The sequence below is a fragment of the Trichosurus vulpecula genome, chromosome 6 (genome assembly GCF_011100635.1).
Source record: "Trichosurus vulpecula isolate mTriVul1 chromosome 6, mTriVul1.pri, whole genome shotgun sequence".
In the NCBI taxonomy this organism is placed as follows: Eukaryota; Metazoa; Chordata; class Mammalia; order Diprotodontia; family Phalangeridae; genus Trichosurus; species Trichosurus vulpecula.
Window position 1 is genome coordinate 265,386,226 of NC_050578.1, and position 18,197 is coordinate 265,404,422.

Sequence of the window (18,197 nt, forward strand, 5' to 3'; positions counted from 1 at the left end):
TCCTTCTTATAGTAAATACCCAGAGATTTAATAAAACCTTTCATCACTAACTACAGGTTACAAGTTTCTTTTAGTTTCAGCTCCTAAGGTGGAGTGGGGGGAAGGGGTGGCCCCGAGCTCTTGGACCCTGAGCCACGTGGACTCAACTGCAGTTTCTACCCCCCCACACACACACACACCTAAATTCCTTTATACAAGTTTCTCTCTCCTTCCCAAATTCCACCCCAACTCCCAGCCTCTGCATTCCAATCACAATCCTTCTTTCCCAAACTACCCCAAACATTTCAAGTAAATAAATTACATACTCACCCAGCTTTTCCCTTCCCCAGCTGGCTTACTTTTCACCTTAAAGCTTAAGGATTAAAATGAGCAACAGCTTAAAACTTTTTTGGAAGTGAGAACTTTGAACTTGCCAGTCAAAGGTGAGTAGGACTCTGGAAAAAGAGAATCCAGTGGTACCTTGCCCCCTCTCCTTGTACTGGAAGACTCAGAGTGTCTCTTTATTAGAGATTCACGCATTTTCCGAATTTGCCTTAGTGCCAAATGGTATAAAAAATTCTGACTTTATCTTAAGCCAAATTAGAACACATTTTCACTTAAATTTAAGGGAAAAGTTCCCACTTTCTTTCTTTTCTCTCTTCAGATCTCCAAACTGGCCACATTTGAAAAAATGAAGGGGGAAAGAAAGAGCATTATTTTCCAGCAATTTTCCAAAAGTTTACATTTTTCTCTCTCCCCCAGGAGGTGAGAAAGAGATAAGGGAGATTACAGGGTGTCAGATTACACACTCACATAGAAACAAAGACACAGAGACACAGAGACAAAAAGACACAGAGGGGATTTTTTGAATCCTATACACAAAGTGCTTGGCCCTCTGATGTAACAGAGGCCAGGTGCCATGCTTTATTGGAGTCGTGGAGACCCTGCTTTTAAGATAATCTGGAGCAGATCCCCCGTTGGTCTCTTCCAGTTGTTTAGGAGATAATTTTCCCTTACTAGCTTCTTCAGAACTCTCATATAATGTATTTTATGTTCCCAAATGCACGGATTGAATTTATATTGAGGAGTTGGGGGAGGAGCTGAAGGAGACTTCATTCTTTCCTCCGGATCGTAGTCTAAGTTGCCTTTTTCTGGTATCTTGTCCTTGAAGTCTGCCAAGTGTGCAAGTTCCTCCTCTTGCTCTGTTCCAGCAGCCCCATCTGTCTGTAAAACTTTTATTTTGAGGAACTTCAGTGTATATCGTGTTTGATGTAGCTGCTGTAGTGGTGTGAGTGTTTGCTGCAGCTGCTGCTGTGGTGTGGTGCCCCTAACTTTTCTCAAATGAATCATGCATCCTTGCTTCTTGGTAAGCTTGTGAAGTATTCTACGAAATGTCTCTAAGTCCTTAGAGTCTGTGAAGGATGCAGACTGCCCCATGATAAGGAGATAGATATCCTTACCTCACCAGCTTTGAAACTGGGTTATTGCGAAGACGAGAAAATGAAGCCTTTCTCGCTGAGAATTTTGAACCTGGCCCAAGGCTGTGCATATGAGTAGTCTTCCCTCCTGCTCTTCTCCTTCCTCTTCCCGGAAGGAGGCACCTTGGGTATTGTGGGTACACACGCTGTGGCTCAGCCGTGTAATTGTCCCACATCTGGGTGCCACTTGTTGAGGTCCTCCGCCTCAACAACCAAATTGTGGGGGGGATAACAGACCCACACCCAGGCCTTTGCCTAGCAAAGGGCCTGATCTCGCGGACAATGAATGGGGCGGGAGCCAAAGGTGGTGAGTGACTCTGTTTATTGTTTCAGCAAGCAGCATTTTTATATCTTTGTTTACATAGGCATTAGGGCTACCCTGGTTCCGCTTACTCTCCTCCCCTTCTCTTCCCTCGCTAACCTGAAGCTCCCTGTGGTCAGGCAGTCCAGGCAAAGAACCGGAAGTTCCATGTGCTCTGGCAAGCCCAGACAGAGAGCCGAAGTGCCATGTGGTCAAGCAGGTCCGGGCAAAGACCTGGAATTGCTAGGGAGGCAACAAGGGTGAGACCCCTCCTCCTGGCTCCACCCATATCTCAGAGCCCTCAGTTTATCTCAGCAGGCCCTGGGTGTGGAGGTCAGAGGAGGGCAGGGTTAGGCTCTAACTCTCAGGTAACAGAAGCTCATCTCTCCATTCATCCTAAGGGGGATTTTCCTTCCCACATAGAAATAGGAAAGGGAAACAGACTCATTTTTCCCTAGCCATAGCATGGCATAGTACGGAGCACAAACATTTTACAGATAAGGAAGGTAAGACAAATAGTAGTTAAATGACTTGCCTAGGATCGCATAGTAAATGTTTGAGCTCACATTTTCTGACTCCAGACCCAGCACTCTATCCACTGTGCCAAGGTGTTAAAGGCAGGATTTGAACCCAAATCTTCCTGACTCCCAGTTGTTTTCTGTCAACCACCCTATCCTTCCTCTTAGGTATTATTACACACTTCAGTCTTGCTGCCTTGTTTTTATGCTTTGTGAGTTTGGACTAAATGGCCTCTGAGCCTCTTCCCACCTCTCTGTTCTATGAGTCTGTGGGAGACAACCATTGTACTTCAGTTCCACTATATTTTAGTGGAACAACATTTTAGTCCCCTATCATTATTAGCTGATAAGCCTAAGTGTATGTTATTATCCAGATACTGAAAACTCTTAGCTTCAGAGAAGCAGAATTTCAGTTTTGAATCCTTGCTATATCTTGAGATATCCTATCACTGGTTCATTTGCAATTTTCTCCCCAGAAAGTCCATCATGGTATCCTTGGGATAATGATAGAGAGGTATACACTTGGTGATCTTATTGGCACAGGAGACTGGATGACGAGGGTCTAGTTATGAACTATTTGGTTAGCCTGCTTTCCTAGGCATGCATAAGCAGCTAGTTGGTGCAGTAGATAGAGTGCCAGGCCTGGAGTCAGAAAGATTTGGGTTCAAATCTGACCTCAGACACTTACTAGCTGTGTGACCCTAGGCAAGTCATTTTTCCCTGCTTGCCTCAGTTTCATCATCTGTAAAATGAGCTGGAGAAGCAAATGGCAAACCATCCTAGTATCTTTGTCAAGAAAACCCCAAATGGGGTCGTAAAGAATCAGACATGACTGAAACGACCGAACAACAATAAGGTATGCAAAATGAAGGTTCTTATTTCAGGCTATGCACAATTATTCTGTGATTGTTTCCTGTCCACATATCTCAAGGTAGAGAAAAAGCTCTTTGATAAAACTAACCAATGACTCACCCTTGTTCTATTTCCTGCCTGCCAGGGAATTCAAATAAGAAGTTAATAACTTCTGTAATCATCAGGGTGAAGAGAAAGGGCACCATAGAGTACTCTCTCTCTCTCTCTCTCTCCCCTGTAGACAGAAAACTAGGAACTTGTGTACTTTGACAGGTGAAAGGTCAGGAAAGGTCGCTGTCCAAACTCCATACATTGGCATGCATGACAAAATTTTCAAGAAGATAGTGTGGTGCTTTGAAGGAGAAGGAGGAGGAGGAGGAGGAGGAGGAGAAGGAGAAGGAGAAGGAGAAGAAGAGGAAGAAGAAGAGGAAGAAGAGGAAGAAGAGGAAGAAGAAGAAGAAGAAGAAGAAGAAGAAGAAGAAGAAGAAGAAGAAGAAGAAGAAGAAGAAGAAGAAGAAGAAGAAGAAGAAGAAGAAGAAGAAGCAGCTTCATTGATTTGAGGACAAATTCAACTATTTGGTTGTTAAGACCTTTCATAATGTGATTCCAATCTCTATTTTCATTTTTACTTAACATTACTCTCCTTCCTATGCTCTCCATTCCAACAAAATTTTAACAACTTCTTGTTCCCCACAATGTAATCTTTGGAAGCTGTAGTCCACTTGTTGGGGATGGTGTAGAGGGGATTCTTGTTGAGAGACAGACTGGATGATATTTCCATTGGAATTCTATGAGACCAACCTATCACTAATTCAGGTTAAAATGAGAGGAAGTGTGGCACAGTGGATAGAGAGTGAGCCTCAGAGCCAGGCAGCCTTGGGTTCAAGTCCAGACTCTAATACATATTGACAAGCCAGATAGCCTCCCAGTGCTAGTCAGCGCAATCTGCAAAGACTGTAAGTTGCAGAGAAGGCACAGATCTGGATTGTTAGAAGGAGTTCCCTTGCCCATGTGGTTTCCTATACCAATGAAATCACAAGTCTATATCCTATACCAATTTTTTAAAACAATTGGTTGCCATGAATACTGTTAATTTATTTATTTGTTTGTTTGTTCACTAAGCTTGCAGTCTACTAAAACTATGACTGGACTGGTCCGGTTCTTTAAAGTTCTCAAAAGTGACAACAGTTAGGGAGTGGCCCTAATAGTCTTGAAAGGTGAAAGTAGCTCAACTGGCATCATGTCCCTTCCATTCAGTTCCCTTTTCCATGGGCACAAGATCTTCAGGAGAGCTGGACCCAGCTTCCTGAAATGGAAGGGAGACCACCACTAAGACTTTCTTTGAGTGTTGATGCCAATCTTTTCTTTGAGGCTTGCTTTCTCTCCTCAGGCTCCAGCATAGAAGGAGACTCTCTTACCCCTCACAAGGAATTTGAATTGAGAACTTTTATAGTTTGCTCTCTGGAAAGGAGAGCTATTCAGTCACTTGTCCCCGAATGGTCATCATAGTAAGGATCCATCAAATATAGTTGATTGAGCAATAGAGAGTCATTTATGCCATCTCACATTTATCTAATAAATGCTCAGTGCAGAGTCCAGTACTATAGCTGGCTTTGGAAATTTCTAAATGGAAGAACAATAATGGAAATAATTTCATTGCATCCCTCTTCCCCCCAACATGTATCTCAAGGATGACCACTTGTATTGGTCAAAGTGACTCAGAGAAAGAAAATATTCTGTACATTTAACGCAAGGATTGCATGATTTATTGGAAGTAATAGGAAAAAAGTCTAGGTGTTTCAACCCAAACAGCTAATTCTAGGTCATAGGGTGTGTAATTTGGGGTATAAGGGAGGCTTGTATGACTGTGGAGGGGACTCTGAATTCTTCTCACCAATGCTCAGGAATTAATGGCCTTGTATATTTCTATCTCTCTTATAGTTTCAGTTGAGGAAAATATGTCCATGATGATAGCATGAGCAGTCCAGATTTTTTTAATTGCCAGTCTCCAAAGTTCCCCTGTCTTGATCTGAATATGTCTCTGACATCTCTATATGATGTATTTCCAGCATATTTATTGGTCTCTAAGACTTTCCTCTCTTCATCCTAAATAGCTAGAGGGAATGAATATTCATCAGTGGGATCTTCCATAATAGTAGGCAGAATCTCAATGAAGCCAAAACTCTGTGTAGTGGGTGAGGGAAAAGTGTTTGGAAAACACACAGAGGGGGCCTGCAAGGAACCCAGAAGTCACATTATGTTGAAAGGGAAAAACTGAGGCCACACTATTCAGCAGAGTTCTGTTGGATAAAGATTTGTTCAACTGATAGTTCTAAAAGAGTATTTCTGGAGATATCACTAGGACTATGTGCTTAATATCTCAGTATCATTCATTGGGACTGAGGTTTCCATGCCTTCAGAATGCTGTTCAACAGGGGGTATCCCAGCCACCACGGAAGAATCAGGAAGAGATAAAACCACCTGTAATGTGAAGCCAAACAAAAAAGAAAAGAAAATTGTTCATTGTCCTTAAAGATCACCTTCCATCTCCTCCCTCCATCTCATCATCACCATCTTTTAACACTAATCAAAAATCATTTGTGAAGCAGTTATCAGAGGCTAGGCACTGAACAATCTGGGCATACAACTATAACCAAAAATAAAAGTCAAGCAACTTCATTCAAATGGGGAAAGAACATGCTTACCAAATAGGAACATAGAAGGTATATGGCAAGGAGATGGAAAGCAACCTTAGAAAAGGCTATAAGAGACTTCAGGCTGGAAGGCCTCCTACAGAAAGCAGCACCAAAACGGAACCTTAACACTATGGATTCTAAGAAGCAGAAGTAAGGAGGGAGATCATTCTGGGCATGGAAAAACAGCCAGTACAAAGGCCCAGAGACAAGAGATAGAACATGAGTGCAGGAAACCAAGTAGGGCAGAATGGCTATATCCAGTGCGAGTGGAGAAGACAAAAGTATAAAAAGACTGGAAAGGTGAAAGGAGACCATGTTGTGAAGATCCTCAAATGTACAAAAGGAGCTTATATTTGATTCTACAGGTAATAGAGAGCTATCAGAGTTTATTGAATGGGGTGGGAGTGTTTTACTATGGTCAGACCATTACTTTGGTAGTTGATTAGAAGATAGATTGGAGTAGAGAGATGAGGCAGGGAGACTAATTAGAGGCTAGTAGAATAATAGTCCAGATGAGAAGTGATGAGGAACAACAATAAAAGGTGGTTGTATAAGTAGAAAGAAGGGGATGTATATATATATATATATATATATATATATATGTATACATACACACACACACACACACACACACACACTTATATGGAGAGAGAGAATCTACATCTATAGATATACCTCTATCTATACATAGATCTAGATATACATATATACATTACATATATCACGTTATATATACAAAAGTATATATATACATATATATATTATATGCCACTATATGTGTGTCTACACCACATTTCGTGTGTGTGCATGCGTGTGTGCGTGTGTGTGTGTGTGTGTGTGTGTGTGTGTGCGATGGCTGTGGAGGTAAAATATGAAGACTGAGCAGCTAATTGTATATACTAAATGTTTGAGAATGTGGAGCTGAGGACAACCCTAAGATTGTGACATTTGATGTTTGGGAGGATGATGGCAACTTTAACAGTTCTAGAAAAGGTTAGAAGAGGGATGTTTTGAGGATGTTTGGTTTGAGAAGCCAACTCTATTTCAAAATATCTGATAGGTAATTGTCATTGAGGGACTAAGGCTCATGAGAGAAAACAGAGCTTGATTTATAAAATCTTCATGGAGAAATTGAACCCATGGGGCTGATAAGCTCAACAATTAAGAGTGAAAACAGAAATATTAGAAACCGCAGGAAAGAGTTGTGAGGGGACTGGAGTCTGCTCTCTAGAGCCCATTGTTAAAATTTTAGTGTAAGCACTTACACCTCAAAAATCTGCAAGCACTACAAATGAGGACTTGATGTATTATTTTGCTGATTGTCTGTACTTAAGTGAATGAGAAAATAATAATAATGATTAAATTTCAAACTGTGTAAAGTAGACATTTTTAGAGAACCACTTGTTAAATATTTAGCAGGAAAACACTGGGGTACACCTGGGATTAGTGGGCATGGCATGGATGAAGATTTAACACAGTAGACTAAAAAGAAATGGTCAGACAAGGGGAGGAGAACAAAGGGGGAGAATTTTAATGAAAACCAAAAAAGAAGAAACATCCAGCAGGAAGTGTCTACCAATGTCAAAAGCTACAGAGAGGTCCAGAAAGATAGTTTAATAAAAATAAAAAGGCATTGCTAAATTTGGAGAGAGTAGTTTCCATTGAATGAGATTAGAAACCAGAGTACAGAGTGCTCAAAAGAAATTGAAAAGAGGTAAAGCAGAGGCATGGAGTGTTGATCAGAGATGTCAAATATGAGACCCATATGTGGCCCACAACACGTACTCACCTCATTAGGTTCACAACAGTTTGCTTTACATCCCAAGATCGTGAAAGAGATGGTAATGCAGAATTCTAGTACAGTGAGGATCAGTATCAAAGACAGGAGTCCCTGTGGAAATCAGTATGAAAATCAGATCAACCAGCAAATCATAAAGGATGGTTTTCTAATCCTAATTTCAGCACCTGTCCATCCTCACCTAGTTTTAGATCAGTTAAAGGCTGAAAACTGATGGACTATCCTAGCCTGGGACCTAAGTCCTGGCCTGACCAGGACAGGACAGTCATACTCTGACAATTATTGCAAAGATCAATTAGAAGCTTCTTATTAAGACAGGGTCACCTCAGATGCAAAGGTGAAAAAGAATATCAACTCCTAGGGAGGAGACTCTCAGGTTTTTTTCTCTTTGCATTCCTTGTACCTTGTGGTTTTTTCTTTCTTTTTTTTTGGTAAGGCAGGAGTGAGGACCAAATCTGTGATTTTAGTAGTATAGGAACTAATATAGGACACTAATAGTAGTCTATTTATATTCTTAGAAGAGAGTTGCATGAGAGATTAAGCAGCATGCTCAGGATCACAGAAAAGAAAGTAGGTCTTGAACCTAGGTATTCCTAACTCCAAGAATAGCTTTCTATCCATTCAGCCATACTACCTTGTAAATAGTAGGGGTTTAATAAATGGTAATTGAAAGAATGGTGGACTTGAAATTAACAGAGATCAGGATTAAAATCCCACCATTGCCACCTACCATCTATGTGATTTCTAAGCAAATTATTTCACCTTCCTAAACATGTTCCCTCCTCTAGAAAATGGCATAGCAGTTATAATACTGAGGAGGTATCGTTAGTTTCCTCAGTAGGACTTCTCTCTACCAACAAATATTACAGGTCCAGTCCAGACAATCACATTACCCAGTTCACAGGATCCTCAAATAGGATAATTGTAAGGGGTTGGTGCTGACCCCGGGGCTGTCAGGACCCTAGCGCTTGGCCTGTATCCTGGGTAAAACCAGACAGGCTTAGTAGGAGCTGGAACAGCAGGCGCCCGGAGGGAGGGCCTCCACCTTTAACAGCCCCCTGTAGTCTTCCTACACATGCAGGCAGAGTCCATCCACAAGGAACTCACAAGCCCAGAAGGAGGAACCCAGCTGGCCACTACCTAATGCTCTTGAACCAGTGCCTAACACAACAATGCTTTGATACTTTACTTACTGGAACATCTTTGATACTTTACAAGGGCATCCTGCCCCGTGCCTCACATAGCTCATACAGCTCTGATACCAGCTTGCTACATGCCCGAGCCTTCCCATGCCTCCGTAGATACTGTAGGACAGCATCCCCCTTTGTTCCCATACTCCCATAGAAACTATCTTGCTACAGCCCTAATTTTTTCCATACGCTTGTAGAAACCATAGTTTGCAACAATCCAGATTCTTCCCACCTGATATTGATCTTCCCATTCTGTCATCCCCTTACCCCTTGAACACCTGCTTCTGCTCATGTAGTGCAAAACCCTATAAAACTGGATAATGTCTCCCAATAAATCAGAGTTGTGTCCTCTCTGACTCCCACCTCATCATTGCATCCTGAGATTGGGGTCCTTGCTGGTCGGGGACCCCCCACAGATAATGTATGCAAAACATTTGCAAACATTAAAGGGTGGTAGCAGCATTGGTTATCAGCTAGTGAAAGTCTCTTTGTCTTTTGTATCATTATGACTGATATTCAGACTAATTATCGTGCTTGGATCAGTTTTCCTGTCTCTCCCTCTAGCTCTTTCAGACATCCAGACTTCTGAATATTTGACCAGCCTTAATCATTTATTACCTCTTAGCTTCTGGGTTTTCATGCACTCTTTGGATCTGCATTGCCCCATTTACTGACTCTACCCCCTCCAACCTTCATGCATTCCCATCTTTAACTCCAGCTCTTCTGGTCCCAGCCAACAATTGAGCACTCCAATCTCTCTGGCTACACCTACAGCTCAGCATCACACAATCACTGTAGTCCCCACAGAATATGCACTAACAAAAGACTTACAGTTGATGTGGAACTTGTAACAGTGCACACGTTAGGAGATGCCAATGAGCAGCTTCTGATTTCATAACTATTTAGCACAAAATTGATCAAGAGAAAAAGGACCCCAATGAAAGAGATTGTCGCACTGGCAATATTCATCCCAAAACTGCTTTGCACCTAAAAGTGATCATAAGAACATGAGGTATGTATGGGCACAGAACAAACCCTACATTTTTCCAGACAATGAAGAACTGCATCTGACAATAATTTTTACAGAATTAGAGCTACCTTTAGGGTGACCTAGTCTTAATTCTCTCATCTCACCAATGAACAAACAGACTAAGAAGGGAAAGTGAAAGTCTGAAATCACACAATAAGTAGTGAAACTGGGATTTGAACTAGTTCTTCTAACTCCAAATTTATTTATTTGTCATGCCTGCATAGGGGCAGCTAGGTGACATTTCAGTGGATAAAGTACTGGACCTGGAGTCAGGGAGACTTATCTCCCTGAGTTCAAATTTGGCATCAGACACTTACCAGCTCTGTGACCCTGGGCAAGTCACCTAGCCCAGTTTGCCTCAGTTTCCTCCTCTGTAAAATGAGCTGGAGAAGGAAATGGCAAACCACTCTAGTATATTGACCAAGAAAACCCCAAATGAGGTCACAAAGAGTCAGACATGACTGAAATGACTGAACAACAACAAAATGCCTGGATGTATGACCAATGCAAAGGGATATTTATGGATTGAATCTCTGACTTGTAGACAAGTATGAGATAGATGGGGAGAAGAGTAGACGTTTCCCCTGTAACCTTCCATATTACTTTGTACTGTACCTCCTTGGTGCATTTAGGCAACATTTTAAATTAGTTCACTGTGTTTGTTTTCATCTCCCTATTAAACTGCAAACTTCACCAGAACAATGTCTGTGTCTTCTCTAAATATTACGTATCTACGGCATGTGGAAGATTGTTTTCTATATGGGAGGCAGTTGATAAGTGTGTGAGGTGTCACCATTTAATTACACTAGTGATTACGTTTACATTTAATTACACTAGTGATTACACTAACTGCTTTTTGTAGACAAGTCATGAAACTGGTCAATAATCTGTATCGGTGGAATAATTGAAGACACACAATGGCAAAGTCATAACTAGTTGAATTATTTGGGGGAATGGGTCTGGGTCTATGACTTCACAAATGTGGTAATCTCCCTCTGTGAAACTCTCTTCATTGCTGCAATTGACAACTTTTCTGTAACTTAGTCTTAGAAAATTGACTTGGAAGGTGAGAAGTTTTCCCATGGTTACATAGCTAGTATGCATCAGAGTCAAGACATGATACCAGGTTTCCACAGGTCCAGGCCCAGATCACTACCCACAATACCTTTCTTCTTCATTTGATGTGAGCTGATGGTGACACTAGGGCTGAAGTCTAAGAAATTCCCATCATGCATCCTTGCTAATATCATCTCCTCCCAGGGTAAGAGTTTGCAAGTTTGCTTTATCCATTCTCTTAAGTCATCTTCTAACAAACTTTCCATACTTTCCAGACCCACCCAAGCCCTGGATAAATGAAAAAGAGTCATGGCGCCTCTCAGGTTTACAAACTAGATGTCATCCTCTACTCCTCACTATCTCTCACCCTCCCTTATCTATCTGTTGCCAAGGCCTTTGCTTTCACCTTTACAACATCTCTGAAGGACGAATCCCCTCTCTCTGACAAGGCCATCACTCTGGCACAAGGCCTCATCACACCATGCCTGGCCTATTGAAATAGCCTTCTGGTGGTTCTGCCTGACTCATGTCTCTTTCCACTCCAATCTATCTTTCATTCAGCCACCAAAGTGGTTTTCTTAAAGAGCAGGACTGTTCAGGTCACTGAGTCTCCATTCAATAAACACCAGTGGCTCCCTATTGTAGCAAAGATCTGAAAAGCTTAAGATCAATTCTGTATCATATTCTTATTGATCCTATTTATAATTAATTGATTTTGTCCTATAATTGTTCTTGTCCCGTAACTAAGTCATGGTTCTTTGACTCTGACCTTAGTTCAGAATTCAGCTGGCCTGTATTGGGTTAATTTTAGAAATCCAGCTCTCCTGCCAATCACCAACCTATTCTTGCCCCAAGGAACTTTGCAAACCTTGGGGAATATGCATGAACACAAAGGGAGTCAGGCCTGATATCTTTACTCTACCAAGCTATCCTCCAAGGATATCTGGTTTGCTGTCCAAAAGTCTGGGCCACTATCTGGCACCTGGACTCAAACAAAGAGTGCTTATTAGTCTCATGAGAGAAGAAAGGGGGGTGGGGTTGTTTCCAGTCCCCATTACCAAACTTCCAAACAATGATGTTGTTCCCTGTGTGTCAGTTTTGTAATCAATCATGTTGTCTCCACCCCATGATGTTATCTATCCTACTCTATTCTTTGTTTTGTATGCCCCAAAACCTATAAAAGGGGTACCACCTTTTTGCTTGGGGTCTTTGGCATGATGAAGGCAATCCATTGACCCATTTGTTGGTAGCATGCCCCTCTTCATAAAGGTTATCTTGCATGGAGATTTGCTTCATTTTCCCTTTTTATTAAAACTCAAATGCTACATATCAAATACAAAATCTTCTATTTGGTGTTCAGACTTCTGTAACCTAGCCCCTTCTCACAACTCATTTCCTCTCATATACTCTTCAATCCAGTGACATTGGTCCCCTTGCTGTTTCGTAAACAAGACACTCTATCTCCCAGCTCTGGAAATGCTTTCTGTCTCCCATGGCTGCAATGATCTCCCTGCTTGTCGCCACCTATTGGCTTCCTTGACTTCCTTTAAGTAGAAACCAAAATCCTATCTTCTAGAGGAAGCCTTTCCCAACCACTCTTAATTCCAGTGCCTTCCCTCTGTTGATTATTTTCTATTTATCCTGTATATGGTTTGTTTGTACATTTTCAGATGCTTGTTGTCTCCTAAATTGGAAACGCTTTAAGGAAAGAGATCTTTTTTGTGTCTCCATTGCTTAACAAAGTGATTGACACATAGTAAGCACTTATTAAATATTTGCTGACTGACTAAAGTGGCCTTGACAAATATTTCCAAACTGGCCCGGTGGAAGCCTTGTAGCCCCCTGTTTCCAGGGCAAACCATATTGGTGGCAGACTAGTGTAGACATCCAATCAGCTTTACACCTACTGCACCTTAAATTTCATGAACTCTAGTCATCTGCCAATCTCAGCCAACTCAGTAAAAGGGACTTAAAGGCAAGAGTCACCATGCCCCAGAGCTGCACCAAATGAAAGTTTGTTGAGTGATATATCTTCTCTTAAAAAGAAAAAAGATTAGACCCTTTTCTGTGTCCTTAGAGAAAAAACAGGAATGTTATCACTTACCAAATTCCTTGTGGGTTTTCCTTTAGCTGCAATGGAAAGGGATCCTGAAATGATGAACTGATTATAAAAAAAGAAACATCATAAAGAAATGTTAAACTTCAGCTGTATTGCCCCCATTCTTCCCAATGTAGGTTACCAAGTATTCAGCTAGTAGGCAAAGATGCTGGCCTAGGCATTCCTCCCTTCCTCCCACATCCCTAAATTCACTTGTGATGGTAAGAAAGAAGACCTGGGTTTGAATCCTGCTCCTGACAATTACAGGTAGTATAAAGCTGAGAAAGCCATTTAAACTCCCTAAAACTCAAGTTTGTCTATCTACAAAATGGAAATAATGAGAGCACATAACTCACAGGGTAGTTGCAAGGTTCAGGTAGATGTTTGTCAATGATTCACAACTTTGAAGCCCAATTTTTATACTTATTCTCATTGTTACCATCAGGGATCATTCTCCTAACTCTCATAGATTACTACCCATCCTTCAGTTTTTATCCATTGGGATTTTTTCCATTTCTTTCCCTAAGTCCTCCACAGGGAATGTGCCTAAAAGATCAGAGGTCTCCCTGAGGTTCTTTTGATATTTCATAGATACTGATGCAACCCTCAGGCTGTTCCCCATATTCTTAGTCTAAGACCAGTCCATCTCCCTTTATGTTAAAAATGGATCCATCAGGATGCATTTTATTTTATTTTTCCTGGACTTGGTTGTTGTCCTTCATTCTCGAAGAGGACCAAAAACATTACTAGGTTGGGGTCAGGGTACGGTGTGTCTGAGTTTGGCTGATCAGACCAGTATAAACTTGGATGGCTCTACCACAGGTCAGGCACAACCTAGACTAACATAATATCAGAGATAGGAGGAGTTGCATAGGGTATCAGGTCTGCCCTGGTTTTACAAAAGGGAGAAATGGAGGCCCAGAAATGGGAAATCACTGGCTTAAAACAAGCTAGGTGGTATAGTAAATAGGATTGTTGTACCTGGAGTTGGGAAGATCTGAGTTCAAACCCAGCCTCATTTACTATCTGTATGATCCTAGGCAAATCATTTAACCTCTCTCAGCTTCAGTTTCCTTATCTGTGAAAGGGGAATAATAATAAAAGATCTACCTCCTAAAACCAAAAAGCAATACCTTAAAGCACTATATAAAATAATTAGCTACAATTATTAATATTATTAACAAATTCTATGTATTATCACTATATATTATGTTTGTATGTGAATGTGGGTACATATATATACATATATACATACATATAGACACACATATATGCTGTAAGTTTTGCAAGGTACTTTACAAGTATTACTTCATTTTATCCTCATAACAACTTTGGAACTTGGTAGCTATTGCTGTTGTCACTATCTTTGTTGTTGTAATGACATAAGGAATCAGTGACAAAATATGACTCAGGCTCAAAGACTCTTGATTCTGGTCCCAGAGCTCTTTGCGTTATATTACTTGTAAATTATTCTGCCTTTCTCAGCACTTTTTGAGGTTCTCACCCTTGTTCAGTGACCACAGAACCCATACATCCTTTTTTCGTAAAATCTCTGTAGTATGTAGACAAGCGTTACCAAAGGTGTTGACTCCCAAATTGTGAGAGGGTACAGCAATGTTCAGTAGTCTTCTCTCATGGAACTGAGTGTTTTATGAACCATAAAATTACAACTGTGAAATTAGTGTGTATTGATTTAACAAGTATTCACTCCATGCCAAGCATTGTGCTATGGACTGGTGATACAGACTTACGTGTTACAATGCCTATCTTCAAAGAACTTAAATTCTGTTAGAGGGAAAGTCAACATGAGAAGAGAAAAAAGAAATCCAAAATGTTAATAGTTGAGAGTACTCACAGATGCAGCTCCCCAGAAAGGGTAGCCTGTGTAGACAGTCATAAAAAAGACATTTCTGGGGAAATTAGAAGCATGTTGCAATAAGCCTAAAAACATCCCTAAGGCAAAGATCATACTCCCATTCAGGATCTGGAGAGCCTGTAAGGAAAAGAAAGACAAAATAAAGAGGCTGATTTAGTTTTTGTTTTTTAACTCTAGAAGAGGATGGTCAGAATTAAGGAACCACAGTTCAATTACACAAGATTTCCCCTTCCTCTCCATCCTGCTCCTTGCTCTACAAGAAAATTAACCTGACCACAACCACCTATTTGGAGATAAAACTATAATTCCTGATATCATGTGAGTACCTCATCCCTGACTCTCAAATCAGTCCAGAAAGGGAGGATATCTGGAATAGAAGAGGTTTACGGGGGTGGGGAACCTGTGGCCTCAAGGCCACATGTGGCATTCTAGGTCTTTGGGTGCAGTCTTTTGACTGAGTCCAAGTTTCACAGAACAAACCCTTTTATTAAGGAGATCTGTTCTGTGAGATTTAAATTCAGTTGAAAGGCTGCACTGGAGGACCTAGAGGGCCACACGTGGCCTTGAGGCCACAGTTTCCTCATCCCTGAATAAGTCCAAATACCATTCTGGGGTGTGAAGTGAAGGGTCTAAAGTAAAGGAAAAGGCTTATAAAACCTAGAGCTTGGAGAGACCTTGGAAATCATCTGGTCCAATTATGTCATTTTACAGAGAAGAAAGAGAGATCTAGGTGGAAGAAGTGACTTGCTTGAGGTGGGAGATGCAGGATTCAAAGCCAGTTCCCCTAAATCTGAATCCAGCTTCTTTTCCAATCATAGATTAGATTTAGACATGGGCTTCTTAACTTTGCAGAGTCATGGACCCCTTTGCCATTCTAGTGAAGCCTTATGAAGCCCTTGTGTTTTTAAGTGCATAAAGTCCATAAGGTTATAAAAGAAGTAAATTATATTGAAATGGTTATAAAAATTCCTTTAAGACTTAGGAATCCCTAGTTTAGGCCCTCAGAAATTAGAGAAATGGCATCCTTCCCCCTATCCTTCAATTGAAGGTATAGATACACTAGCATGTAATAATGAGCTCTGAACCTGTTTTCTGGAATTAATGTTAAGAGCAAAATGAGCAAGACATTTGAAAACATCTCCCTAAGTGTTTAGAATAACAGGGACACTGATTTAAAATTTGAAAGGACTTTTTAAATCATCGAGCCCAAGCCCTCATTTTGTAGATGAGGAGACAAAAGCCCAGAGAAGTGAAATTACTTGCCCAAGGTATATAGATAGTAAGTAAAAGAATCTGGATTCAAACCCGGGTCTTCTGATACTAAAGTTTTTCAATATACCATACTTTTATGGATTCTTTCCATAAGGCCAGGGATTCTTAACCTAGAGTCTGGAAATTTGTTTATTTTTTCCTTTTTTATTTTTGATTGCTTTCCTTTTTAATCCTACGAATTTTATTTTATGCTTTCAAAAACATTATTCTGAGCAGGGGAACATGGTCTTCTCCAGATTGCCAAAGGAGTCCAGGAAACAAAACAGATTGGAAAGTCTTGCTCCAGGTTACATGAGCACTCTACCTTTTTGTAATTTGCTCAGCCCAAATCACACACCATTATGACTGAGCAGAACCACTAAGATGGAGTGTTAAAGCTAGTCAACTCCACATCTCCAGACCTATCTGTATAAACTGGTTATTCTCTCTTAATTCTCATTGGAAGCAGAGGCTGACATACCCCAAGGACCTTTGAATCTCCTTTGAGCATCTTCAGAGATTCATCCAAAGACTTATAAGAAGATCTATCTGCCTCATCCTGTCCCAGCTGCATGATACGAGTACTGCCGGTTGGGGTGGTCACATTCTGTGATCTCTTTCCAATCTGCTGTGCCATTGGCTAGAAGACAAAATGGTATGAAACTCTCCCACTCCATTCCTCTCTCTCTGCAATATTAGGACAGTGATTGCAACTGATCCTATGCACCCAAATGAATCAGTTCTTCTCAATGGAGTGAACATTAGAGAAAGTCACCCAATAGTCAACTCAACTTGAATCCTAAAATGTTCTTTTGTAATAAAATTGCTATAGCCTGGAGTAGGTGTTTTATTTGTCCTAATGAACTGAAATGAGTAAACAACTTCCTTAAATAGTAAGAAAATTGCTCTATCTCCCCCCTCTTCCCTCCCTCTCATATATGTGTGTATGAATTTGTGTATATATGCATACATATTTACATATATATACATATGTACATATAAATGGACTATAAGCATTAATACACACATATAAAATATAATCTATATACATAATTTTCCCACCATTGAATTAAAATACAGCCATTTTTATATAGCTATTTCTATATAGAGATATCTATGTATATAGTTGTATGGATATAAATATAGAAAAAAAGATGAATCTTCTATTCTGAAAGGTGATCTTCAATGCTGAGAAACGAACTTTCCATCAAGCCAGAGCAGCTGTGTTATAATTTGTGTTATAATAGAGAATATCTCAACATATCATTGGCAACAGATTGAGAGGTGATCTCCCCCACTAAGCTAAATCTACAGCATACCATCTCAAAGTGGGTGTTACTTAATCACAGGAATTTCTCATTTCATAATGACAAAACAGAACTGATTATGCAACAAGCTAATAAATGGACAGCCTGAGTCTTTCAATTTATCATGACTGGTAAAAAGTCCCTAAGGAAGTTATTGATGTGTTAGGTCATTCCTCTCTGGAAAAGGCCATCAAGAATTCCCCAAGCACACCTAGATGGGTTGTGGTCTGTATTGAGGGAGAACATCTCCATACTTAGAAGATTATAAATCACAGATTCTCAAGTCCAACTTTCTCATTTTATAAGTTGGGAAATAGAAGCAGCAGAAAGCTTAAACAACTTGACCAAGTAACACAGTGAGAATTTGAGATAAGATTTGAACCCAGGCCTTCCTGACTCCAAGTTCAACACTGTGCTACAAATGAGCCAATATTTATAAAGTGCTTAGCACAGTACCTGGAACATAGTAGGTGCTATTGAAATGTCTCTCACTGACATGTAAGTAGATGTGCCTGTGTGCCATGGGGTGAATTTGTTATATTTTTATATATTTATCTTCTCATAGCATCTTGGACTTGGTGCTGGAAGGGAGCTTAGAGACTATCTAGTCCCATCTACTCACTTCGCAGATGAGGAAACTACATTTCAGAGAAGTTAGATTACTTGTCCTCGGTCTTATAGGTGGACAGCATCAGGGCCAGGACTAGAACCCGGATCCTCTGACTTGAAACCCAGCACATTTTTCAGTGTTCTACACAACCTCCCTC

The 18,197-nt window shown here is 40.6% G+C and overlaps 1 protein-coding gene across 1 annotated transcript; it reads right to left on the reverse strand.

Annotated features, from left to right (window-relative positions):
- Positions 1 to 5,250: 5,250 nt before the first annotated feature.
- Positions 5,251 to 16,760, reverse strand: MS4A3 (membrane spanning 4-domains A3). Its single transcript, XM_036762211.1, has 6 exons — positions 16,605 to 16,760; positions 14,852 to 14,989; positions 13,003 to 13,059; positions 9,644 to 9,799; positions 7,614 to 7,715; positions 5,251 to 5,609 (listed from the first exon to the last, which is right to left on the reverse strand). Exons 1-6 carry the CDS (start codon positions 16,758 to 16,760, stop codon positions 5,493 to 5,495), a joined length of 726 nt encoding a protein of 241 aa, XP_036618106.1. The 3' UTR covers positions 5,251 to 5,492.
- Between the last annotated feature and the right edge of the window lie 1,437 nt (positions 16,761 to 18,197).

Bases quoted from the DNA above. Each gene is read 5' to 3' on its own strand.
- MS4A3 (XM_036762211.1), bottom strand. From the start codon at position 16,760: ATGGCACAGCAGATTGGAAAGAGATCACAGAATGTGACCACCCCAACC. The intron at 13,060-14,851 runs GTGAGTACTCTC...TTTTATAATCAG, and splicing joins CTTTCTGGGGAGCTGCATCT to TTCATCATTTCAGGATCCCT. The intron at 9,800-13,002 runs GTAAGTGATAAC...GATCACTTTTAG, and splicing joins GAAAACCCACAAGGAATTTG to GTGCAAAGCAGTTTTGGGAT.